Genomic DNA, 26,936 nt, shown 5'->3' on the forward strand with positions numbered 1-26,936 from the left:
TTTATTTTTTCAGTTCCGGCATTCACCACCTAGATTTTTTTTTTATATTTTAATAGTTTGGACTTTTCTGACGTGGCGATGTAATATGTTTATTTATATATTTTATATGTGAAATTGGGAAAAGGGGGGTGATTTATACTTCATATTTTAGTGTTTTTTTTTTTTTTTCACTTTTTATTTAATAACTATTTTTCCCCTTAGGGGCTAGAACCTGGGATCTTTCATCCCTTTTCCTATTCACCCTGATAGATCTCTATCAGGGTGAATAGGACTCCACACTGTCCCTGCTGCTCTGTGCTTTGTGCACACAGCATCAGGGATGTTACCATGGCAACCAGGGCTTCTGTAGCGTCCTGGCTGCCATGGTAACCGATCGGAGCCCCAGGCTTACACAGCTGGGGCTCCGATCAGAAGCTGCCACTGCACCACCAATGAGGGGGAGTGGAGAGGTCCCTGTGGCCACTGCCACCAATGATTTTAATACTGGAGGGTTGAGAGGGGCCGGCGCACTGTGCCACCAATGATTTTAATGGGATGGGGGGATTGAGGGGGGGGGCACACTGCACCACCAATGATTTTACCCCTTTATACAGGAGGCGGGTACTAGCAGATCAGCGGCAGTTAACTGCCGCTGATCGCAGCTCCCTGTCAGGGGCAGGGTGCCGGCAATGCGATTCTGCTGCCGGCACCCGCCTCCTGTATGTGTTAAAGACTGACTACTGTATATGAGTCCAGACTTTCACTATTAGGCCACACAGAGCGGCGCCCAGCGATGTCTCAGCACTCACCATTTAGTCCTGGGCGCCGCTCCGTTCGCCCGCAGTGCCCCATTACTGTCTCCTCTCCTGCTCCACATGCTGCTGATTACTATCGGAGCGATGGGAGGAGACATCAGCTTCACTAGTGGGCGTTCCTTCTCCCTGGCTGTAGCGCTGTCCAATCGCAGCGCAGGGAAAAGGAACGCCCACTAGTGAAGCTGATGTCTCCTCCCATCGCTCCGATAGTAATCCTATCATTGGTGGCGCAGTGCGCCCGCCCCTCCTCCGCCCCTCTCTTCTCATTGCCGCCCCTCCTCCACCCCCTCTCTTCTCATTGCCGCCCCTCCTCCGCCCCTCTCTTCTCATTGCCGCCCCTCCTCCGCCCCTCTCTTCTCATTGGTGGCAGCGGCAGCAGCACAGGGGGAGGGAGGACAGCTTCCTTCTCCCCGTGCTGCTGAGAGAGAACATGAGCGCGCCGATAGCAGCGCGCTCATGTTCAGAGATACTAGACTGCGCAGAAGCGCAGCCCAGTATCGAAAAAACGGAAATCCCGGTATCGTATCGATACCGGGACAAAAGTATCGATTGGTATCGAAATTTCGATACCCGCAACAACCCTAGATCCTACACAGAACAATATGGTCTATTTAAATAAATATGTATATGGCAATCAGTTGCCTAATATACAGATGAAAATGTATACTATGCCAGCTATTCAGGATTAATCAGTCTTCTTTTTTCCTCTAATCTCTCCTCTATCTTGTATGTCATTTCTTGGGTGTTGTAATGGCTTTCTTTCTTTCCTTCTGGTTGTAGTGACTTCCCCCTGTGTCCCTTCATACTATCTTTTATATCTCTATCTCTCTCTCTCTCTTTCTTTCTGTAGTTTACAGAAACACCCAATATGTGGTCGTAAACCGCTGTACGGGCACACGGCAGGGCACAGAAGGAAAGGAATGCCGTACGGTTTTTGGAAGGCAGATTTTACTGGACTGGTTTTTTGACACCATGTCCCATTTGAAGCCCCCCTAATGCACCCCTAGAATAGAAAAAAAAGAAGTGACCCCGTTTAGGGTACATATGATTTTTGTTTGCTCTAGATTAGACTTTTTGTGAGGCAAGGTAACAAGAAATAGCTGTTTTGGCACAGTGTTGTGTGTTTTTTATTTTTTTTTGTTATTTACAACATTCATCTGAAAGGTTAGATCTGGTATTTTTATAGAGCAGGTTGTCACGGATGTCGCGATACCTAATATGTATAATTTTTTTTTTTATTTATGTAAGTTTTACACAATGATTTCATTTTTGAAACAAAAAAAAATCATGTTTTAGTGTCTCCATAGTCTGAGAGCCATAGTTTTTTCAGTTTTTGGGCGATTGTCTTAGTTAGGGTCTCATTTTTGGCGGAATGAGATGACTGTTTGGCACTATTTTGGGGTGCATATGACTTTTTGATCTCTTGCTATTACACTTTTTGTGATGTAAGATGCCCAAAAATTGCCTTGTTTTTACACTTTATTTTTTTATGGTGTTCAGCTAAGGGGTTAGGTCATGCGATCTTTTTTATAGAGCCGGTCGATACGGACGCGGCGATATCTAATATGTATACTTTTTTTATTTTATTTACTTAAGTTTTACACAATAACAGCTTTTTTAAAAAAAAAAATGTTTTAGTGTCTCCATATTCTGAGCCATAGTTTTTACATTATTTGGCTGATTGTCTTAGTTAGGCTACTTTCACACTTGCGGCAGTGTGATCCGGCGGGCAGTTCCGTCGTCGGAACTGCCCGCCGGATCCGCCGATCTGCCGCTGACTGAAAGCATTTATGAGACGGATCCGGGTGCGGATCCGTCTCACAAATGCATTGCAAGGACGGATCAGTCTCTCCGCTTGTCATGCGGACTGACGGATCCGTCTTGTACATTTTTTCACATTTTTACCGATCTGCGCATGCGCATGCCGGAACGACTGATCCGGCGTTCAGGCAAGTCTTCAGTTTTTTTTGCCGGAGAGAAAACCGTAGCATGCTACGGTTTTCTCTTTTGCCTGATCAGTCAAAACGACTGAACTGAAGACATCCTGATGCAAACTGAACGGATTACTCTCCATTCAGAATGCATGGGGATATGCCTGATCAGTTCTTTTCCGGTATAGAGCCCCTGTGACGGAACTCTATGCCGGAAAAGAACAACGCAAATGTGAAAGTAGCCTTAGGGGCTAATTTTTTGCGGGATGAGGTGACTGTTAGATTGGTACTATTTTGGTGGACATACGCCTTTTTGATCGCTTACTGTTGTACTTTTTGTGATGTAAGGTAACAAAAAAAATGGTTTATTTAGCAGTTTTTATTTTTTACGGTGTTCATCTGAGGGGTTAGATCATGTGATATGTTTATAGAGCCGGTCGATACGGACGTGGCGAAAAATGAAGTTTTTGTTTATTTTTACTTGAAACTTTAAATAAAAAAATTTGGGGGGGGGGGGGGGGGGGGGGGGACTTTATTTTTTCAATTTTTTTTTTTTACTTTACTTTTTGTCCCACTTTGGGACTTCAACTTTTGGGGGTCTAATCCCTTTTACAATGCATTCCAATACTTCTGTATTGGAATGCATTGGCTGTATGAGTAATACTGTGTGTATTACTCATACAGCTTCTGGCCTGTGAGATCCAGGGGCCTGGATCTCACAGGCTCGTCACAGGAAGGCATCGCGCTGCCTTCCATGCCATCAGGTCCCCCCTACAGCCGCATGGGGACCCGATGACATCGCTGACGCAATATTGAAAAGCCGCATACCGCAGGTCTAAATTGACCTGCGCTTTGTGGAGATCGCGGACACGGGGGTTAAGGGACTAACCCCCCCCCCCCCCCCCGGGGATTTAGCCAAGGTGCCTGCTCAACGATTTGAGCAGGCATCTGGTTCCGATCACTGAGTGGCGGTGATCGGAAATACACATGACTTACCAGGACAACATGCCGCTCCGGTACGTCATGTGTCCGGGAGAGGTTAAAGGGGTATTCCCATCTTGCTAAGGCCTCTTTCACACTTGCGTTGTCCGGATCCGGCGTGTACTCCACTTGCCGGAATTACACTCCGGATCCGGAAAAACGCAAGTGTACTGAAAGCATTTGAAGACGGAACCGTCTTCCAAATGCTTTCAGTGTTACTATGGCACCCAGGACGCTATTAAAGTCCTGGTTGCCATAGTAGGAGCGGGGAGCGGGGGAGCGGTATACTTACAGTCCGTGCGGCTCCCGGGGCGCTCCAGAATGACGTCAGAGCGCCCCATGCGCATGGATGACGTGATCCATGCGATCACGTGATCCATGCGCTTGGGGCGCCCTGACGTCACTCTGGAGCGCCCGGGGAGCCGCACGGACGGTAAGTACACTGCTCCCCCGCTCCCCACTACACTTTACCATGGCTGCCAGGACTTTAGCGTCCCGGCAGCCATGGTAACCACTCTGAAAAAGCTAAATGTCGGCTCCGGCAATGCGCCAAAACGACGTTTAGCTTAAGGCCGGATCCGGATCAATGCCTTCCAATGGGCATTAATTCCGGATCCGGCCTTGCGGCAAGTGTTCCGGATTTTTGGCCGGAGCAAAAAGCGCAGCATGCTGCGGTATTTTCTCCGGCCAACAAACGTTCCGTACCGGAACTGAAGACATCCTGATGCATCCTGAACGGATTACTCTCCATTCAGAATGCATTAGGATAATCCTGATCAGGATTCTTCCGGCTTAGAGCCCCGATGACGGAACTCTATGCCGGAAGACAATAACGCAGGTGTGAAAGAGCCTTACATCAGCCTGAATTGCAGTTACAGCAGAATTCACTTCCTGGTTTGAGGCTTCTAAAGCTGGGCGAGATTAGGCAGATAGTGAAGGCCGGCCACACCTCCTTATGACATCACACTGAGAACTCAGTCCTTGCCTGCTAGTTCATGTGAAGAGTATGACTCATCAGTCTGGCAGCCTGCAGTGTCTGAGAGGCCCCTCCCCCTGCTGGGGAATCATCAGAGAGCCATGTGAAGTGAGCTCGGTGTACAGTAACACGTGGCTCTTCTGCACAGTTTTACAAATAAAATCTGTCTGATCTTTTACAAACCCATTCTGTGCATCAAAAACTATAGTTCCATATTATACATTATCCCAAAAGCTTGACCAACCCCCACCCACCAGCACTGATGCAGATTTTTTTCCTTTACAGCTGTACTCCAGTTATGTATAAACCTTACACTATGAATCCTTATAGATGCATATACAGCTCAGCTACATGTCTTCTCCAGTCCCCTAACATCACTTTGGCTGAATGGCTTCCTATACAGCCCTGCTACATCTTTATTCTACTCCCCCACTAGCACTGTGTCTGAAAAGCTTCCTATACAGCTCTGCTACATCTGTCTGTTTATCTCTTCAACCAGCACTGTCAGAACAGCCGCATATTCAGCTCTGCTACATCTGTTTCTCTTCCACCAGCATTGATGCTGACCCGCCACATATATACCGCTCTGCTACATCTGTCTATTCCCTTCCCCACTAGAACTATGGCTGAACAGCAGCATATTCAGCTCTGCTACATCAAACAGCCCCCCAAGTGCCTCAAACAGCCCACCAATCGTTGGTGGTGCACATAGAAATAATACTTACCCACCGCTTATGTCCTCAGACGCTGTCCGCACTCTCTTCCCTGCACAAACTGTTCGGGTGGCTGCGCATGCGCAGATCCATATTAGCCGCGGCTCAAAAGAACCACCCGGCGACGTGCGTGAGCGCTCAGTGTCAGTGAGGAGGCTGGCATCGCAAGAGATAACAATGCGCAAGCGCGGCCCATGGATGCGGCCGGCGAGCGGTGGCCGTATCCATGGGCAGCGAAATAAACAATGGAAATTGAAAATTTATATTTGAAAGAGAAGAGTGCGAAATTTATTTATTTTTTTTTTTTAAGATATATTTAGAAATTAGTTCATTGGGGGATAAATAACTTAATTACATATGATTAAGAAGATGGTAATAGCCCTTTAAGGACCTTCAATAATGTGGACACGTTTTTACTAAAGATGTACCCTATGTCTGTGTTGCAGAGCTGTGTTTTGTGCATGTAGCAGATAAATTATTTATTTTAATGCTATGTTGTCTTATAGTCTGGAAAATTCAGTAAATCTTCATATTGCATCCCCTTAGCTGTAGTGCTTTTATGATGTTCCCTCCCTGGCATGCTTTCTACCTACAATTAAAGAGATGGCTGGGGGTGATGACAAGGGTGTGCTGGGTGTTCTTTCCCTAAACACAGTGTCATTCTTAGGCTTCCTATGGTAATGAATAAACCCTCTTCCCTCTATTTTGCGAGGAATAGGATGTAACAGGTTTTCAAATGTTCTTATCTATCTAAGGCTCAAAAGGAGAAAGAGCTTGGCAATGAAGCTTACAAGAAGAAAGATTTTGAAACTGCACTGAAGCACTATGCTCAAGCCCGTGAACTTGATCCAACTAACATGACTTATATTACAAATCAGGCAGGTAAGTTCCAAATGAGGTCTTCCTTTTGAAAGTATATATCTAATTTTATTTTATTTTTTAATCCCTTAAGGATATCTGCCATCTTCATCAGGCCAAAATACAGAAATACACACAAAGTTTATATACACATTACAGCAGGAAAGGGATATAACACCATCTAGTGGTGTAAAAGGTCAGGCAACACAGAAAAAAAAAAAAAAAAGAAAAAGACAGGGCGTTTTGAGAGCTCCATTTATACAAGCAGTCAAATAACGCGAGTTTGTGAGCGTTCGCGTGTTTGATTTCCAGTGTGTGACTGATTTCCAGTGTGTGACTTTTAGATTAATTGACTACAGTGGGGGACTGCAGTAGATCAGTTTCTTATCACTGCATTATATTGTATTTTTCTCTTTTCTTGCGTAATCCCCATTTAGTATGTGTTCCATTGACAGCGCAGTCCAGTGCACATTTAAATAGTATTGGACCGGCACTCAAACATATGGGTTCACGCAGAGAACCAGTATAGTATGGTAAAATAGTGCAATTTAATAAAACATAAAATACATAAAAGCATACATACACATGATAGTGGGATGGATGAGGTAATGGGTAAATTGACTCATATAAAGTCCATACAATGCAAGTTGTTAAGGGGAATTAATAATGTCCCATATTTGTGCGAATAACTTCTGGAAAATCGATTGCAAACACTATCCAAGTAATGGATAGAAAAAATTGATAGCAAACAGTCTTCAACTGTGAGTATGGTACTCACTTTTGCGCAGCTCTGTGGCGTCCCACGTGTAAGAGCGCTTACCTTGGTGTCGGTTTAGTCAAATGCAAACTGCAAAGTGTAATTGCTTAACTGACGTCATAAAATCGGATCTCCGTAAGATCGCTTCAATTATCGCAAGATGAGCTGTTTCTTTTTTTCTCTTTCGTATAATACAGACTCTGTCAATCGCAGCTAAAATCGTGGTGAAGCTTCGATCTTGTGATAATGGATTATTATGAGTAGCCAGCCGTTAATAAAATCGACCACCAGTCGGTTTGCTTACATTCGTTTCAGATGATAATTTCTTAGGTCTCTTTCAGTATTGCATGGCCATGCTTCAAATTTCGGACTCTTTATGAATATCCCATCGATCCCAGACGCGTTTCGAAATAGATCCCTGGCCACCAATGAATGTACAGTAATACGAGGGAAGGAGGGGGGCTGCACTGGCCACCAATGAATGTACAGTAATACAGGGGAGGGAGGGGGGGCCTCACTGGCCACCAATGAATTTAAAACTGGGGAGGGAGGAGGGTGTGCCCCCTCCTGCCTGGCAGCACCTGATCTCTTACAGGGGGCTATGATACGCACAATTAACCCCTCAGGTGCGGCACCTGAGGGGTTAATTGTGCGGATCACAGCCCCGTGTAAGAGATCGGGTGCTGCCAGGCAGCAGGGGGCAGTCATGTACACAGTTCGTAGTTATATTCTAACTTGAAGCGTCCCCATCACTATGGGAACGCCTCTGTGTTAGAATATACTGTCGGATATGAGTTTTCACGATCTAACTCAAATCCGATGGTATATTCTAACATAGAGGCGTTCCCATGGTGATGGGGACGCTTCAAGTTAAAATATACCATCGGATTGGAGAAAACTCTGATCCGATGGTATAATAGGGACTCCTGACTTTACATTGAAAGTCAATGGGGGACGAATCCTTTTGCAATTGCACCATATTGTGTCAGCGTCAAACTGATCCGTCCCCATTGACTTGCATTGTAAGTCAGGACGGATCCGTTTGGCTCCGCACGGCCAGGCGGACACCAAAACCACTTTTTCCTTAATGTCCGTGGATCCTCCAAAAATCAAGGAAGAAAAAACGGACACGGATCACGGACCCCATTTTTGCGGACCGCAAAAAAAAAGGTTGTGTGTATGAGGCCTTAGTTGGATAGTGTTTGCAATCGATTTTCCAGAAATTATTCGCACAAATATGGGACATTATTAATTCCCCTTAACAACTTGCATTGTATGGACTTTATATGAGTCAATTTACCCATTACCTCATCCATCCCACTATCATGTGTATGTATGCTTTTATGTATTTTATGTTTTATTAAATTGCACTATTTTACCATACTATACTGGTTCTCTGCATGAACCCATATGTTTGAGTGCCGGTCCAATACTATTTAAATTTTACTGTTTTGAAGGGGTGATTCTATTTTGGACATTGGCACCAATCCGTGTATCTAGTGAGTGAGCCGTCCCATTTCTATTCAGTGCACATTTTGTCAAATGTATGCAGCCCTGGAACTGCCGTTTGAGAGTGCATATATTTGTTCAAAATGTGAGCAAATTGCTTGTTTCGAATCGCATATTGAGTATCTAAACGAGCGAATTTCAATACTGAGGCGTTGACAATTTGGAAAAGAGTTTGCTCACTGAGCAAGCACTCTTTGGGGTAGATGTGGGGGAGGGTGGTAGCGAGGAAAGTGAGGTAGCTAGCTGGATAACATTTAGAAAGTGGGATAGAGGGAAGAGTGCCAGGGAGGCTAGCCCGGATCTGTCACACCCCAACAAGTTTGCACGGTTGGCAGATGAGGATGTCGGCACTGCCGCAGACGGACACTTCCTCTGAGTCAGGGGAATGTCATCTCCAGTAAGCAGGAGAGCAGGGCAGGCCAGACAGATCCTGGTAGTGGGAGACTCCATTATTAGGGGTACAGATGGGGCGATCTGTCACAAAGACCGGGATCATTGAACGGTGTGTTGTCTGACGCTCGAGTTCAACACATCGCGGATCGAGTTGACAGATTACTGGGAGGGGCTGGAGAAGATCCAGTGGTCATGGTCTATATCGGAACCAATGACAAAGTTAGAGGTAGGTGGAGCGTCCTTAAAAATAATTTTAGGGATTTAAGTCGAAAGCTTAGGGCAAGGACCTCAAAGGCAGTATTTTCCGAAATACTACCTGTACCACGAGCCACACAAGAAAGGCAGCGGGAGATTAGGGAGATTAACAAGTGGCTCAAGAACTGGTGTAGGAAGGAGGGGTTTGGGTTCCTGGAGAACTGGGCTGACTTCTCACTCAGCTACAGGCTCTATCGTAGGGACGGGCTGCACCTCAATGGGGAAGGGGCAGCTGTGTTGGGGGAGAAGTTCACTAGAATGTTGGAGGAGTGTTTAAACTAGGGACTGGGGGGAGGGTAATATTGCAGTTAGTGTCCTGGGGTAAGGTAATGGAACTGGGGGAGGAGTGGAAGGAAGGACTAGAACATTTCAGAAGGAAAGGTGTAGGGTAAAAAATATACATAAACCTCTTAATCTTATGTATACTAATACCAAAAGGAAAGAAAAATCCAGCACTTTCAATGTTGATTTCAAGCCGTAACTTCTTTATTCCGGTGGATGCAAATATTACAGCTGTTCACATCACAAGCGGTAAAAACACGTGGTCTTGTGTCAGTCGACGCGTTTCAAACTTAGCAGTTCTTATTCATGACTTTGAGGGTCTCCTGACTTTATGAGGCTGATTATTTGCAAAGCAGGTGAGCTGCATCCCCTCCCTTTCTTATATTTATACTAATGCCAGAAGCCTCACTAATAAAACTGGGGAGCTGGAATTAGTGATGTATGAGGAGGACTATGACATAGTGGGAATAACTGAGACATGGCTGGATGATGGCTATGACTGGGCGGTTAACATATAGGGTTACAGTCTGTTTAGGAAGGATCACCAAACCGGAGAGGGGGAGGGGTTTGCCTTTATGTAAAGTCCTGTCTAAAGCCCACAGTCTGAGAAGATATAAGTGAGGGACATGAGCATGTGGAGTCACTGTGGATAGAAATACATGGAGGCAAAAACAATAATAAAATACTGATAGGAGTTTATTATAAACCACCTAATATACTGTACCAGAGTCCACAGAAAATCTACTACTAAGGGAAATAGATTAGGCTGCAAATCATAATGAGGTGGTTATTATAGGGGACTTAAACTACCCAGATATAGACTGGGAAACTGAAACCTGTACATCTCTGTACATCTCATAAAGGAAACTGGTTCTTGGCAATAACCAAAGACAATTACCTCTCCCAACTGGTTCAGGGACCGACTAGAGGGACGGCCACACTGGACTTAGTATTAACCAATAGACCTGACAGAACAACAGACATGCAGATTGGGGGAAACCTGGGAAATAGTGACCATAAAATAACCTTCCAATTATTATTCAAAAGTGTTTCTTCAGGGAGGAACAAAAATACCAAACTTCAAAAAAGCTAAATTTAGCCAACTAAGAGAGGCCATAGGCCTAACTAACTGGGACAAAGTCCTCAAAAATAAAAATGCAGCCACAAAATGGGACATTTTTTAAAAGCATCCTAAAATCTAATTGTGAGAAGTACATACATTATGGGAATAAAAGGTTAAGGAACAAGAAGAAACCAATTTGGATAAATAGAACTGTAAAGAAAGCAATAAATGTCAAAAAGAGAGAATTTAAATCGCTAATACAGGAGGGTAGCGAGGAAGCACTGAAAAACTATAAGGATAGATATAAAAGAATATGTAAAAAAACAAAGCGGCCAAACTAGAGACCAAGAAATTAATTGCCAAAGAGAGCAAAACTAACCCTAAAATGTTCTTCAGTTAGATAAATGGTAAAAAGTATAAATCTGAAGGTGTTGGTCCTTTACAGAGTGAGGGGGAAGTTGCAGACAGCGATGAGGAGAAAGCAAAGCTATTAAATTTTTTTATTTTTATTTTTCTCCTGTATTCACTGAAGAAAATAAACTGTCAGATGAAATGCAGAATGTAAACGTAAATTCCCCATTAAAAGTGCCCTGTTTGACCCGGGAAAAAGTACAGCGGCGTCTTAAAAAGATTAAAATTGACAAATCGCCAGGACCAGATGGCATACACCCCCGTATCCTAAGAGAATTAAGTAATGTCATAGCCAGACCCTTATTTCTCATATTTAAGCACTCTATACTGACAAAGAATGTTCCACAGGATTGGCGCATAGCAAATGTAGTGCCAATATTCAAAAAGGGTCCAAAAACAGCCCTGGAAACTTTGCTATCTTGGAGCGCCTCAATGAAAATAAGCAAATAACGCCATATCAGCATGGCTTCACGAGGGATCGGTCATGTCAAACTAATTTAATCAGTTTCTATGAGGAGGTAAGTTCTAGACTTGACAGCGTATATCTGGACTTCTCCAAAGCATTTGACACAGTACCACATAAAAGGTTATTATATAAAATAAGAATGCTTGGACTGGGAGAAAATGTCTAAGTGGGTAAGTAACTGGCTGAGTGATAGAAAACAGAGGGTGGTTATTAATGGTGCACACTCAGATTGGATCACTGTCACTAGTGGGGTACCTCAGGGGTCGGGATTCTTTACGGTAAGAGCAGTGAGACTATGGAACTCTGCCTGAGGTAGGGTTGGGTGATATCAAAAATATTCAGACGATAACGGTATTGAGAAATTTATCGCAATAAATACCCGTTTAAAAGAAAAAAACACAAGGAGACGTTATACTGTATGGGGGTGGCCACAAGGAGACGTTATACTGTATGGGGGTGGCCACAAGGAGACGTTATACTGTATGGGGGCGGCCACAAGGAGACGTTATACTGTATGGGGGCGGCCACAAGGAGACGTTATACTGTATGGGGGCGGCCACAAGGAGACGTTATACTGTATGGGGGCGGCCACAAGGAGACGTTATACTGTATGGGGGCGGCCACAAGGAGACGTTATACCGTATATTCCCCTTCGGTCTAGTAGTACATCCCCATCTATGTGCACTGTACAAAATACACTGTATACAGGGGTGGCCGGGTGCTGTACACTGTATATGGGGAGAAGTCAGGCGTTCATGTGTATATGGGGGGCAGTAAATGGTAAAGTGGTATATTTTTGTTTTGGTTACTATTTCTCAACGCTAGAGCTGGCACTGCCATATGCAAAAAACGATGAGCCTGCCAATAGATGGTAAGATAGGATAGGAGATGGTATTACCTAGAAGACATGTTTATTCATTACCCTAGTCAGCATGTGTTTTCCCCCGCTGTGGACAAATGGTACAGGCCTGGCTCGCAGCTGGCCTGTGAGGATGCCGTGGTCTTTTCTCCTCTCTCATTGGCTGCTGAAGTTTGGGCTTCAGGGTGGCCGTAGCGTGCTAGTTCTTGGGTCGGTGGCTGGAGTCCAGGTAAAGTAGGAACGAGGAGGAGGCAGTTGCATTGAGAACTGGCAGGCAATGTGCACAGGCGGCCGGACGCAGACATTTCTAGAAGCGGTCAGTGCAAGTGCGATCGCTCCTATGACGTCACTAATATACCGCGGTAATTAAGAAACGGTGATATCGCTGTTTCTTAATACCGCGGTATATTAACACCGGTATATTGCCCAAACCTAGCCTGAGGAGGTGGAGATGGTTAGCTCACTAAAAGAGTTCAAGAGGGGCCTGGATGTATTTCTGGAGTGTAATAATATTAGACTATAGCTACTAGAGAGGGGTCATTGATCCAGGGAGATATTTTGATTGCCTGATTGGAGTCGGGAAGTATTTTTTATTTTTTTTTCCCTTAAAGGGGTTGTCCGGGATTAGGGACCATTGTTTAATAAAATTGCACATGCACACACTTTACATACACCCATGTCCTACCTTTTCAGCATGTTTCTAAAGTACCCTTTTTACCAAAAACCTTTATGGCAGGAAGTAACAGATTTCTTTCAGTCAGTGACGTACCGGGTCCCTTGCAGAGGAGGAAAGCTTCCTCTTCCGCTGCTCCGGGAGCCCGGTGACGTCACTGACAGCCTCATTAATTATTCAAAAGTCTAGGAGGGGCAGTAACTCTCCTGGCTAAGCTCCGCCCCTCCAGTCCGGTGCCGATATTGATGGCAGCGGCTCAGGAACGGAGCCGCTGCCATCAGCAGAGAGCGTTAGCTGTAACTGTAACAGCTAACACCCGCGGCATCCAGATCTATGTGGTTGAGAAGGAGGGAGCTCCCTCTCTCTACCATCGCGCCCCTGCTGCTGCTATTGCAACGGCGCGATCGTTGCCATTGTAACCAGACGCCTAACAAAGGCGTCCTGGTTGCTATGGACCCAAGTCTCTCTCTCCCCCTGTGCTGCTGCCCTCGCCGCTGCCAATAAGAAGAGACGGGGGGGGGGGGGGAGGAGGGAGGAGAGGGCTGTGGCCACTGCGCCACCAATGAAGAAAAATGACCTGTAATACAAATACAGGAGGCGGGTGCCGGAATCAAATAGCCGGCACCCGACCTCTGTGACAGGGAGCTGCGATCAGCTGCAGTTGAGTTAACCCTTCAGGTGCGGTACCTGAGGGGTTAATTGTAGCTGATCGCAGCTCCCTGTCACAGAGGTCGGGTGCCGGCTATTTGATTCCGGCACCCGCCTCCTGTATTTGTATAAGAAACATTGGTGGCACAGTGCGCCCCCCCCCAGTATAATAAACGTTGGTGGCACAGTGCGCCCCCCCCCCAGTGTAATAAACGTTGGTGGCACAGGGGGGGCGCACTGCGCCACCAATGTTTATTCTATTGAGGGGGGGGCGCACTGCGCCACCAATGTTTATTATATTGAGGGGGGAAGCACTGAGCCACCAATGTTTATTATATTGAGGGGGGGGGGCGCACTGAGCCACCAATGTTTATTATATTGAGGGGGGAAGCACTGAGCCACCAATGTTTATCATACTGGGTTGTTGGGGGGGGGGGGGGGGCACACTGCGCCACCAATGTTTATTATATTGAGGGGGGGTGCACTGAGCCACCAATGTTTATTATATTGAGGGGGGGGCGAACTGCGCCACCAATGTTTATTATATTGAGGGGGGGGTGCACTGAGCCACCAATGTTTATTATATTGAGGGGGGGGGGGGGCGAACTGCGCCACCAATGTTTATTATATTGAGGGGGGGGTGCACTGAGCCACCAATGTTTATTATATTGAGGGGGGGGGGGGGGGGGGGCGAACTGCGCCACCAATGTTTATTATATGTACATGAGCCCTGATGGACTGTTTTTTTTAGACAAATTTATGACAGCACACAGGCAGCATTCGTGTTTTTTAACTGCCGCATAAGGGCTTATTCACGTGCCCGTGCTGTTGACCGCAAATTGAGGTCCACAATGCACGTGCACCGACCGTGGGCCAGCCACATACAGATCATGGACCCATTCACTTGAATGGGTCCAAGATTCATCCGTTCAGCAAAAAGATAGAGCAAGTTCTATCCTTTTTCTGTGCAGAGGAATCGAATGGAACCCCAGGAAACACTCCGTAGTGCCCCATTCCAAATCTCATGATTTGCGGATTGGGTCTGCATCGGTGAATCATAATGCAAATGGAACAGTGCACATATATTGCGGATCCACCAATGCGATCCTCAATAAGGCTACTTTCACACCTGCGTTCGGGGCTCCGCTTGTGAGCTCCGTTTGAAGGCTCTCACAAGCGGCCCCGAACGGATCCGTCTGGCCCTAATGCATTCTCAGTGGATGCGGATCCGCTCAGAATGCATCAGTTTGCCAGCGCTCAGCCTCCGCTCAGTGAGCGGACACCTGAACGCTGCTTGCAGCGTTCGGGTGTCCGCCTGGCCGTGCGGAGGCGAGCGGATCCGTCCAGACTTATAATGGAAGTCAATGGGGACGGATCCGTTTGAAGATGACACTATATGGCTCAATCTTCAAACGGATCCGTCCCCCATTGACTTTCAATGTAAAGTCTGAACGGATCCGCTCAGGCTACTTTCACACGGATGCAAACGTCTGCATTATCGGAGCGGATCCGTCTGATGAAACATCAGACGGATCCGCTCCGAACGCTAGTGTGAAAGTAGCCTAAGACTTCTTTCAGACAGGAGATTTAGATCTCACAAGAGGTCTCCAAAACAGATCAGTTTTGCCCTAATGCATTCTGAATTGATCTGCTCAGAATGCATCAGTTTGGCTCCGTTCTGCCTCCATTTCACATTAGAGGCGAACACAAAAACGCTGCTGGCTGTGTTTTGGTGTCCGCATAACCAAACTGAGCCAGACGGATCCACCTGACACACAATGTTAGGCCTTCCTCACATCACTTTTCTCAGCAATGCGGGCACATATGAACATGGGACCAACAGAGATGTCTACAGCTGCCAAGGGCTCAAGTCAATGGGAACAGATCTGTTTTTTATGACACAATCTGGCACAATAGAAAATGGATCCATCTCCCAATGACTTTTAATGGTGTTCAAGATGGATCCATATTGGCTAAGGTAAAGATAATACAAACTGATCCATTCTGAGCGGATGCAGCAATTTGTATTATCAGTGCGGATCCATCCATGATGGATCCACACCAAACGTGAGTGTGAAAATAGCCTTACCGTGTAGCAGAGCAAAACTAGGGAAATTGTAAAACATTAGCAATGCTAAGATATATTACTAATAATTGGTTATTGTAATGATGAATGCACACATAAAACTAAAAATGATCTACCATTGTGGAAAGATGGAGCTGCTCCCTGTGTTAGTTCACTGTCTGCAAACACTGAGCACATGACATGTGCAAGAGACAGAGGGGGGAGGAGTTTATGGGGGAGGAATATGTAAGAGGGGGGCGGATCTATGGAGGCGTGGCTGATGTGGAGGAGGCTGAATATGTATGAGGGGGGCGGGGGCAGGGAGGTGATCTTACACTGTAGAAACCAGGAGCTGCTGAGCTGCACTGGGAGCCACAATGCACTGCAGCAGGAAGTGATGGCATACATAAACAGATATGTAAACAGTCTGCTGGGGACTGTAGGAGCCATGCAGCAGTGCAAAAGCTACCTAAAAACATCTTAGGAAGATAGATTTGGCTACTAACAGTGAGTAAGCAGTTTTAAAAAAAAATGTTTGATCCCGGACAACCCCTTTTAAGTGGGGAAAATTGGCTTCTACCGCCAACGGGTTATTATTATTTTTTATTTTTTTGCCTTCCTCTGGATCAACTTGCAGATTAACAGGCCGAACTAGATGGACAAATGTCTTTTTTTTTCGGCCTTATATACTATGTTACTACCCATGCTTGGATTTGAACCTAAAACAACAGCAAGACCAGGCAACAATATAACCGCTATGCTACATACTACATACTGCATTACACGGTACTGATGTTTTGTGTAGCTAGCTAGAAGGACCAGGACCTCTCTTGCAGAAGCAAAGCTGCTGCTCTTCTAAGCAGCCTACTCCTACAGTAAGTTACAGGCTGACACTGATCTGCACTTAGGGTGGCCAGGGGTCCTGGGTGGCCGCCCAGAATGGACTTAATGTATTCCACCATTGAACTGACCTGTCTTCATCTGTTATCCAGCTGTATACTTTGAACAAGGAGATTACAATCAGTGCAGAGAGCTATGTGAAACAGCCATTGAGGTCGGAAGAGAAAATCGTGAAGACTATAGACAAATTGCCAAGTAAGTCCCCATCGAGTCATTTGTGACCCTTAGAGCTGTTTCACTCGAGCGAGTCCATTGCGGGAATCGTGCTCAGTGTGTGTGATCCTCCGCTCTGGACTTGCAGGAGCGCACGGCATTATCATGATTTATAATGCTATGTGCCTCTGCTTGACTTTATTTCTACAGAATCCTACTGACAGCTTTATGTCACTATGATTCTGTGGAAAAATATGCTCCCCAAGTCCACCTCTCAGGGACTATTCACATGTAAAATTTGCTTTACCTCTTCTGTTCAGTGTTCTACAAGATCTGTTAGCACTGATCTACATTAACCCCTTAAGGACTGGGACCATATTCATTTTTGAATTTTCGTTTTTTTACTCCCCACATTCCAATAGACATAACTTTTTTACTATGTTTCACAATTTTGACCAGATTTTTTTGGTTTTGATGTTACAGCGTTCACTGCGGCGCTAGCAATTATTACTCTGCAGGTTAATACAATTAGTGATACCAAATTAATTATAGTGCTTTGTTTTATTACTACAAATAAAAAACTTTAGAAAATCAATTTTCTTTTCATCACCATTTTATGACAGCCATAACTTTTAGATATTTGTCTACAGAGCTGTGTGAAGGCTTGTTTTTTGTTGGGCAATCTAGTTTTTGTTAGTACCATTTTTGTGGTACATACAACTTTTTGATCACGGTTATTCAATATTTTTTTATTTTGTATTTTAATTTTTTTTGGGGGGGGGGAATAAGGTAACAAAAAAAATTTGAATCTTGTATACATTTTTTAAAATATATTTTAATAGTTCAGACATTGGACACAGCGATACCTCTTGTTTATTTTTAAATAAATGTACTGTTGGGAAAGGGGGGTGATTTGAACTGTTACACTTTTTTTTACCATTTTACATAATCTTTTAGCCCACTTAGAGGGCCTAGAACCTGGAATCTTTTGATCCCTTGTCCCATACACCATTACAGAGAACTATTATGGTGACTGAGATTCTGTCTCAATGCCTGCTGAGCTGTGCTTTGTAGGCAGATTACCATGACAGGCCTGGGAACTGATCGGGGTTAGTCAATACTTTACACTGATTTCTGATAAGTTACAAATGTTCCTTTTGTGAAACATGTCAGTGCTTTTATATTGTAACTTCATGAAAATGCAGATGCTCTTGGCTTAGCAAATTGCCTTTTTGAATGCATTTTCTTTTAAGACACTTCTTTACAGAAATTTCACTGATTATATCAGAAGGGCATTGAGTTATGTGCACTAGTTATAACTGTTTTTCCTTTGTCTGCAGAGCTTATGCACGTATAGGAAATTCCTATTACAAAGAAGACAAGTACAAGGAAGCAATTCAGTTCTTCAACAAATCTCTGGCGGAGCACAGAACACCAGATGTTCTTAAGAAATGTCAGCAGGTCAGTACTCGCGGGAGCAGAAGTAAAGAAATGAATGTGTAGTGTGTACAGACGTAGGATAACTTCTAAAATACTGTTTAGATTTGAGGAGATTTGCGCATATACCGTATGAGTAGTGCACTGATCTCTCCCCCAGTTTGCACTACTTGGGTAGTTTGACCAATTATGTCCATTTTATTGTCGTGCCTCCCCACCCTCAACAAAAGGCATCCAAAACTCCCAACGTTTTTTTTTAATTTTCAATTATTATTATTTTTTTTTTTTTAAAGAGGTTGTTCGGTTTCAGGGCTGAACCCGGTCATAAGCTCCCCTTCACTCCTTTAGCATGTAGGATTTCCTTGCTCCGATGCTCCCCTTGTCTTGCGCTGCATTGCGCAGGGCAAGGCCAGTTAAGCCAGTGACGTACTGGGGATCCACCTAGCAGGGAGCCCGGTGACGTCACTGGCTCAAGTGGGCGGTGTACAGCACTGTTCTGGGCGTTTTTAAAGGCGGGTATCAGTAGTGTCTGCCTCTGTATTTTGTTGATCCTTAAACTGCAGAATACATACGGTCATCTGCATGAGGCCTTAGAAAATCTCTCACTAATGAGTTGGGCTTGCCACAACTCTATAAAACCCCACCCATCTTTTGAACACATTCACACGTATCTGAAAGTGCAGGGGCTTCATGAATGTATGAGTTTTGCCCAAATGTGATATGTTTCATGTATTTATGCCAGAAGAGTGACCTAAACACATTAAAAAATATCTTAGTGGAACTAGAATTAGTGCACTTTGCTGAAATGTTCCAGTCAGGTTTTATATGTTGTAAATCTGAAATAACTTGGATGAATTGATGTCCATGAGTTATCTTTAGTTTTACATTGAGAGATATGAACTATAATATGTGTGTGTTTTTAAATCTATAGGCAGAGAAAATCCTAAAGGAACAGGAACGACTAGCATATATAAATCCTGAGCTAGCTCTGGACGAGAAGAATAAAGGCAACGAGGCCTTCCAAAAAGGTAACGTTTCAACTTTCCAAGGACTTGTGCACAACATAGTGTTCGTATTTCGGTCCACCAAGTACAGATGCTTTCTGTGTGCATTCTGTATTTCTCTCGCATCAATAGAGAGATCTATTCTCATCTGGAAATATGGACAAGAATAGGACTTGTGCTGAGATTTGCACAAGAGACACTGGGATCTGCAAAAAATACTGATGTGTGCATGGCCCCATAAAAAGAATGGGTAGGATTATAAGACAAATATGGTTGTGTGCACAAGCCCTAGAGGAGCTGTGTATGTCAGAAACTTGTAAGTTGTTCATCTGTCTTAAAGTGTACTTTCAACTAAGGCTCCTTTCACATGAGCGAGTATTCTGCGTGATGCGAATGCATTACGCCCGCACTGTAACCGGACCCATTCATTTCAATGGGTCTGTGTACATGAGCGTTTTTCACGCAATGCACAAATCGCAGCATGTTCTAATCTCCGTTTTTCACTCAACACTGGCCCTATAGAAGTGAATGGGGCTGCGTGAAAATCTTGCTTGCGGATGCGATGCGTTTTTCACTGATGGTGGTTAAGAGATGTTTGTAAACCTTCAGTTTATCACGCGAGTGAAAAAACTTATCAATGCGCATTGCACCTGTGCGATAAAAACTGAATTGCAGTTGCAGGCAAAACTGAATGAACATGCTTGTAAAATCGCGCATTTGAAAATGAACGCATCCAGACCTAATCCGTATCGCTCGTCTGCAAGGGGCCTAAATGTTAAACATTTCTACATAGCTTAGTAGATCTTTTTAAAGCAAAACTGTTCCATATGTTAGTAACTAGTTGCCAGAGTGATTCTGCACGATTCCTTGAATACGTGCCTGCTGATTGTGACTTCAGCTAAGGCTACTTTCACACTGGCGTTTTGGTTTCTGTTTGTGAGATCCGTTCAGGGATCTCACAGGCGGTCCAAAACTGATCAGTTTTGCCCTTAATGCATTCTGAATGGATAAGGATCCGCTCAGAATGCATCAGTTTGTCTCTGTTCCGCCTCCTAGCAGCGTTTTGGTGTCCGTCTGACGAAACTGAGCCAAACGGATCCGTCCTGAGTCTGACACACAATGTAAGTCAACGGGGACGGATCCGTTTTCACTGACACAATATGGCACAATAGAAAACAGATCCGTCCCCTATTGACTTTTAATGGTGTTCAAGACGGATCCGTTTTGGCTATGTTAAAGATGATACAAACTGATCCGTTGCAGACGGATGTATTATCTGAACGGATGCGTTTGTGCACATCCATGACAGATCCGCACCAAATGCGAGTGTGAAAATAGCCTAAGGGAACTGTGCCCACTATACTTCTTCATTTTTGTCGAGCCAAGCATGCGTTCTCCTGAGCCAGTCACATTAGAGAAGTCCTTCTTTTTGTCCTTCTGCAGTGCAACAGATGAGACACATTGCAGACAGAACATGTCACTAGATCCATAGGAAGGGTAAGCATTGTGCCATTTAGAGTTGCTGACACCACCAGTGCATTCAGAAATGACATTTTTAAATAGCTAATGTGACAACTCAGGGGTCCCTTAGCTGTCTGGGAACTCCATCTTCTGTCTAAGATGGTTGGCACACTTTAAGAACCCACTTCAAGACTAGATTTGTGTGCAAACTGGCCACAACCTGCTTTCTCAGTCTTCATCCACAGCAAACAGGTGGTCACATCACAGTGCACACTCTGTCCTGCCGCTATTTCGCCGAACTGCCGCTCCGTCCGTCCCGATTGATTATAATGGGGACGGGGCGGAGCTCCGGCGCAGCACGGCAATGCATGGCGAGAGGCTGCCGGACTAAATGTACTGCATGTCCGACTTTTTAGTCCGGCGGCCTCTCACCGCGTGCTGCGCCGGAGCTCCACCCCCGTCCCCATTATAGTCAATGGGGGGCGGAGCGGCGAAATAGTGGCAGGATAGATCCGACAGGGTGAACAGCCTGTCGGATCCGTCCTGCCGCTAGTGTGAAAGTAGCCTTACATGGTAGTTTGTCCCTCGCTACCATAGTGCAGTCTACTGGCGCCACACACACCAAGATCAATAGGTCCGAGTTCATGCCATGTACTGTATGTTGTCCTGCAGCTCCCACAGGCCTTGGCACAGGGGCGGACACAGACAGCAGAGGGCCCCTGTGCAAAGAATGTGCCCCCAGTTAAGCCAAGTTCCCCATAGTGCCCTATAATTTGTGCCAGTATAAAATACTCCTATATCGTGTGCCTCCCCTTGTCCCCATGGTGCCTGACAATGTGCCAGTATAAAATGCCCCCATAATGTGTGCCAGTATATAAAATAGGGTCACCAGTAGATGCCCCATACTGCTCCCCCTTCTCCATAGTGCCCATGTGTGCTAGTATATAAGATAGGGCCCCCATAGTGCTCCTCCCCCTCCATAGTGCCCCCCATGTGTGCCAGTATATAAAATAGGGCCCCAATAGTACTCCTCCCTCCATAGTGCCCCCATGTGTGTCTGTATTTAAAATAGGGCCCCCCATAGTGCTCCTCCCCCTCCATAGTGCCCCCCTTGTGTGCCAGTATATAAAATAGGGCCCCAATCATACTTCCCCCCCCCCCCCTCCACAGTGCCCCCCATGTGTGTTAGTATTTAAAATAGGGCCCCTATAGTGCTCCTCCTCTTCCATAGTGCCCCCCATGTGTGCCAGTACATAAGATAGGGCCCCCAGTAGATGCCCCCATGAGTGCCAGATAGGGCCCCTAGTAAAGTGTAAATGAAAGAAATAAAAAAACTTACCTCCTTGCCGCTTTCAGCGATGCAATGCAGGCCTCGCTGTATGGCTCAGGCGGCGTCAGGACGTCATCACGCCGCCTGCGCCGTCCTCTGATAGGCTACAGGCACTAGGCCTGTAGCCTATGAGAGGACTGGGGAAAGGAGACGCCTCTCTCCTGCCCCGTCGCAGCATCCATCCGTATAGCTGTCCTAAGGACAGCGATACAGATGAATAGAGATGAGCGCTTCCACAATGGAAGCACTCATCTCCCCCTGCTGCCGGTAGGAAGGGGCCCCCTCCTGCTCTGGGCCCCTGTGCAGCCACACCGGCTGCACATGCGGTATGTCCGCCCCTGCCTTGGCACATGCCGGCTTCTTCCCCAGACTGGGAGCCATGTCAGAAGAGTTTAGCCTGTATTTGACCACTTCAGAACCTTGTAATTTTCCATTTTTGTGTTTTTTCATTTTTTACTCCCTGCCTTCCCAGAACCATAACTCATAGCTGTATGAGGGCTTGTTTCTTGCAAGTTGTACTTTTTAATGGCACAATTCACTGTTGCATACAATGTAGCAGAATCTGGAGCGAATTTTCAATCTTGGTGGGGGGGGGAGCAATTCCGCCAGTGTTTTGCTGTAAAACTGACCTAGCCTCTTCATTCTTAGCACTACAACAATACCGCATTTTATATAGTTTTTTGTGTTTTTCAATCCTCCAAAAAAATTTTTCCTGTCAGCACCACATTCTCGCGCCCCCCCCCCCATAAAAATATATTTTTTTCCCTATGCTCATGATTAAAAAAAAAAAAAACTTTTTGTATTTTTGTTATATTTTTTAAAACACTGAAAGCCGTGTACAGGCTCAGGCGTATTACTAGTATGGGACGCTTTCCACAATCTTAGCCATGGGAAGGCAGCCCAGGCTGGAAAGCATGCGGCTCTCTGTATTTGCGCTCCCAGATTGACCATGGTATATGAGGGGTTAAATCCCTGATCGGCACTTCCACTGATTGCAGACATTAGCACCTGGCCTCTGCTGTGTAAAACGGCAGAAACCTAGTGGTTTTGGCCATCTTTAAAGACCATACTACCCCTGTACACGTATGGCAGAGTTCCAGAAAGGGTTAAGTGACGGCTTCAACTGGCTGCTAAGTAAGCCTCATTAGCTGCCCAGTTGTCTGAGGAACCGGTGTAAACCTTGTCTAGCCTCCTGCAGAGCACAATAGGGCACCTGCCCCCATTTTTTTCACGTGTGAATATATCCTTAGGCAACGTTTTCTATTCTTTTGAGCAGTTGATTATTGATGGATATGTGTAGTTAATAAATAATACATTTTATACATATTTGTTTTTGTGTTTTGTTTTTTTAAATTCACAATTCCTGTGTACATTTGTACCATTGCCAGTGAAGTATGGATCAACTTTTGGACACATTACATCACGTGTTGTAGTTCTCTTTTGGGAACAAATGCTAAATGTCACATTTGTAAACCTTGTGGTGTGTCCACGCTTTTATGGAGGCATTCTAATTATAGCTATTTAGCTAATTATTATTATCTTGTAGGTCAGGCTGATTCCTGTTTCCTTAACCACCTCCGGACCGCCTAACGCAGGATCGCGTTCCGGAGGTGGCAGCCCTGCGCACAGTCACGCATATATGCGTCATCTCGCGATGGGCGAGATTTCCTGTGAACGCGCGCACACAGGCGCGCGCGCTCACAGGAACGGAAGGTAAGAGAGTTGATCTCCAGCCTGCCAGCGGCGATCGTTCGCTGGCAGGCTGGAGATGTGTTTTTTTTAACCCCTAACAGGTATATTAGACGCTGTTTTGATAACAGCGTCTAATATACCTGCTACCTGGTCCTCTGGTGGTCCCATTTGTTTGGATCGACCACCAGAGGACACAGGTAGCTCAGTAAAGTCCCACCAAGCACCACTACACTACACTACCCCCCCCCCCCCCCGTCACTTATTAACCCCTTCTTAGCCCCTGATCACCCCATATAGACTCCCTGATCACCCCCCCTGTCATTGATTACCCCCCTGTCATTGATCAACCCCCTGTAAAGCTCCATTCAGACGTCCGCATGATTTTTACGGATGCACTGATAGATGGATCCGATCCGCAAAACGCATCCGGACGTCTGAATGAAGCCTTACAGGGGCATGATCAATGACTGTGGTGATCACCCCATATAGACTCCCTGATCACCCCCCTGTCATTGATCACCCCCCTGTAAAGCTCCATTCAGATGTCCGCATGATTTTTACGGATGCACTGATAGATGGATCGGATCCGCAAAACGCATCCGGACGTCTGAATGAAGCCTTACAGGGGCGTGATCAATGACTGTGGTGATCACCCCATATAGACTCCCTGATCACCCCCCTGTCATTGATCAACCCCCTGTCATTGATTACCCCCCTGTAAAGCTCCATTCAGACGTCCGCATGATTTTTACGGATCCACTGATAGATGGATCGGATCCGCAAAACGCATCCGGACGTCTGAATGAAGCCTTACAGGGGCGTGATCAATGACTGTGGTGATCACCCCATATAGACTCCCTGATCACCCCCCCTGTCATTGATCAACCCCCCTGTCATTGATCACCCCTCTGTAAGGCTCCATTCAGATATTTTTTTGGCCCAAGTTAGCAGAATTTTTTTTTTTTTTTCTTACAAAGTCTCATATTCCACTAACTTGTGTCAAAAAATAAAATCTCACATGAACTCACCATACCCCTCACGGAATCCAAATGCGTAAAATTTTTTAGACATTTATATTCCAGACTTCTTCTCACGCTTTAGGGCCCCTAGAATGCCAGGGCAGTATAAATACCCCACATGTGACCCCATTTCGGAAAGAAGACACCCCCAGGTATTCCGTGAGGGGCATATTGAGTCCATGAAAGATTGAAATTTTTGTCCCAAGTTAGCGGAACGGGAGACTTTGTGAGAAAAAAATTAAAAATATCAATTTCCGCTAACTTGTGCCAAAAAAAAAAAATTTCTATGAACTCGCCATGCCCCTCATTGAATACCTTGGGGTGTCTTCTTTCCAAAATGGGGTCACATGTGGGGTATTTATACTGCCCTGGCATTCTAGGGGCCCCAAAGCGTGAGAAGAAGTCTGGTATCCAAATGTCTAAAAATGCCCTCCTAAAAGGAATTTGGGCACCTTTGCGCATCTAGGCTGCAAAAAAGTGTCACACATCTGGTATCGCCGTACTCAGGAGAAGTTGGGGAATGTGTTTTGGGGTGTCATTTTACATATACCCATGCTGGGTGAGAGAAATATCTTGGTCAAATGCCAACTTTGTATAAAAAAAGGGAAAAGTTGTCTTTTGCCAAGATATTTCTCTCACCCAGCATGGGTATATGTAAAATGACACCCCAAAACACATTCCCCAACTTCTCCTGAATACGGCGATACCACATGTGTGACACTTTTTTGCAGCCTAGGTGGGCAAAGGGGCCCATATTCCAAAGAGCACCTTTAGGATTTCACAGGTCATTTACCTACTTACCACACATTAGGGCCCCTGGAAAATGCCAGGGCAGTATAACTACCCCACAAGTGACCCCATTTTGGAAAGAAGACACCCCAAGGTATTCCGTGAGGGGCATGGCGAGTTCCTAGAATTTTTTATTTTTTGTCACAAGTTAGTGGAAAATGCTTATTTTTTTTTTCATACAAAGTCTCATATTCCACTAACTTGTGACAAAAAATAAAAACTTCCATGAACTCACTATGCCCATCAGCGAATACCTTGGGGTCTCTTCTTTCCAAAATGGGGTCACTTGTGGGGTAGTTATACTGCCCTGGCATTCTAGGGGCCCAAATGTGTGGTAAGGAGTTTGAAATCAAATTCTGTAAAAAATGACCTGTGAAATCCGAAAGGTGCTCTTTTGAATATGGGCCCCTTTGCCCACCTAGGCTGCAAAAAAGTGTCACACATCTGGTATCTCCGTAATCGGGAGAAGTTGGGGAATGTGTTTTGGGGTGTCATTTTACATATACCCATGCTGGGTGAGAGAAATATCTTGGCAAAAGACAACTTTTCCCATTTTTTTTATACAAAGTTGGCATTTGACCAAGATATTTATCTCACCCAGCATGGGTATATGTAAAAAGACACCCCAAAACACATTCCTCAACTTCTCCTGAATACAGAGATACCAGATGTGTGACACTTTTTTGCAGCCTAGGTGGGCAAAGGGGCCCACATTCCAAAGAGCACCTTTCGGATTTCACAGGTCATTTACCTACTTACCACACATTTGGGCCCCTAGAATGCCAGGGCAGTATAACTACCCCACAAGTGACCCCATTTTGGAAAGAAGAGACCCCAAGGTATTCGCTGATGGGCATAGTGAGTTCATGGAAGTTTTTATTTTTTGTCACAAGTTTGTGGAATATGAGACTTTGTATGAAAAAAAAAAAAAAAAAAAATCATCATTTTCCACTAACTTGTGACAAAAAATAAAAAATTCTAGGAACTCGCCATGCCCCTCACGGAATACCTTGGGGTGTCTTCTTTCCAAAATGGGGTCACTTGTGGGGTAGTTATACTGCCCTGGTATTCTAGGGGCCCAAATGTGTGGTAAGGAGTTTGAAATCAAATTCAGGAAAAAATGAGGAGTGAAATCCGAAAGGTGCTCTTTGGAATATGGGCCCCTTTGCCCACCTAGGCTGCAAAAAAGTGTCACACATCTGGTATCGCCGTACTCAGGAGAAGTTGAGGAATGTGTTTTGGGGTGTCTTTTTACATATACCCATGCTGGGTGAGATAAATATCTTGGTCAAATGCCAACTTTGTATAAAAAAATGGGAAAAGTTGTCTTTTGCCAAGATATTTCTCTCACCCAGCATGGGTATATATAAAATGACACCCCAAAACACATTCCCCACCTTCTCCTGAGTACGGAGATACCAGATGTGTGACACTTTTTTGCAGCCTAGGTGGGCAAAGGGGCCCATATTCCAAAGAGCACCTTTCGGATTTCACAGGTCATTTTTTACAGAATTTGA

At 45.2% G+C, this 26,936-nt stretch overlaps 1 protein-coding gene across 1 annotated transcript in view; it reads left to right on the plus strand.

Annotated features, from left to right (window-relative positions):
* STIP1 (stress induced phosphoprotein 1) overlaps positions 1-26,936 on the plus strand; it is a 63,140-nt gene that overhangs the window by 27,381 nt on the left and 8,823 nt on the right. The window contains exons 6-9 of the mRNA XM_040409950.1: positions 6,151-6,277; positions 16,627-16,729; positions 18,028-18,148; positions 19,056-19,152. Of these exons, the coding sequence (XP_040265884.1) occupies positions 6,151-6,277; positions 16,627-16,729; positions 18,028-18,148; positions 19,056-19,152 (448 nt within the window). The remainder of the gene's footprint in view (positions 1-6,150; positions 6,278-16,626; positions 16,730-18,027; positions 18,149-19,055; positions 19,153-26,936) is intronic.

The sequence above is a fragment of the Bufo bufo genome, chromosome 10, assembly GCF_905171765.1.
Source record: "Bufo bufo chromosome 10, aBufBuf1.1, whole genome shotgun sequence".
Taxonomy (NCBI): domain Eukaryota; kingdom Metazoa; phylum Chordata; class Amphibia; order Anura; family Bufonidae; genus Bufo; species Bufo bufo.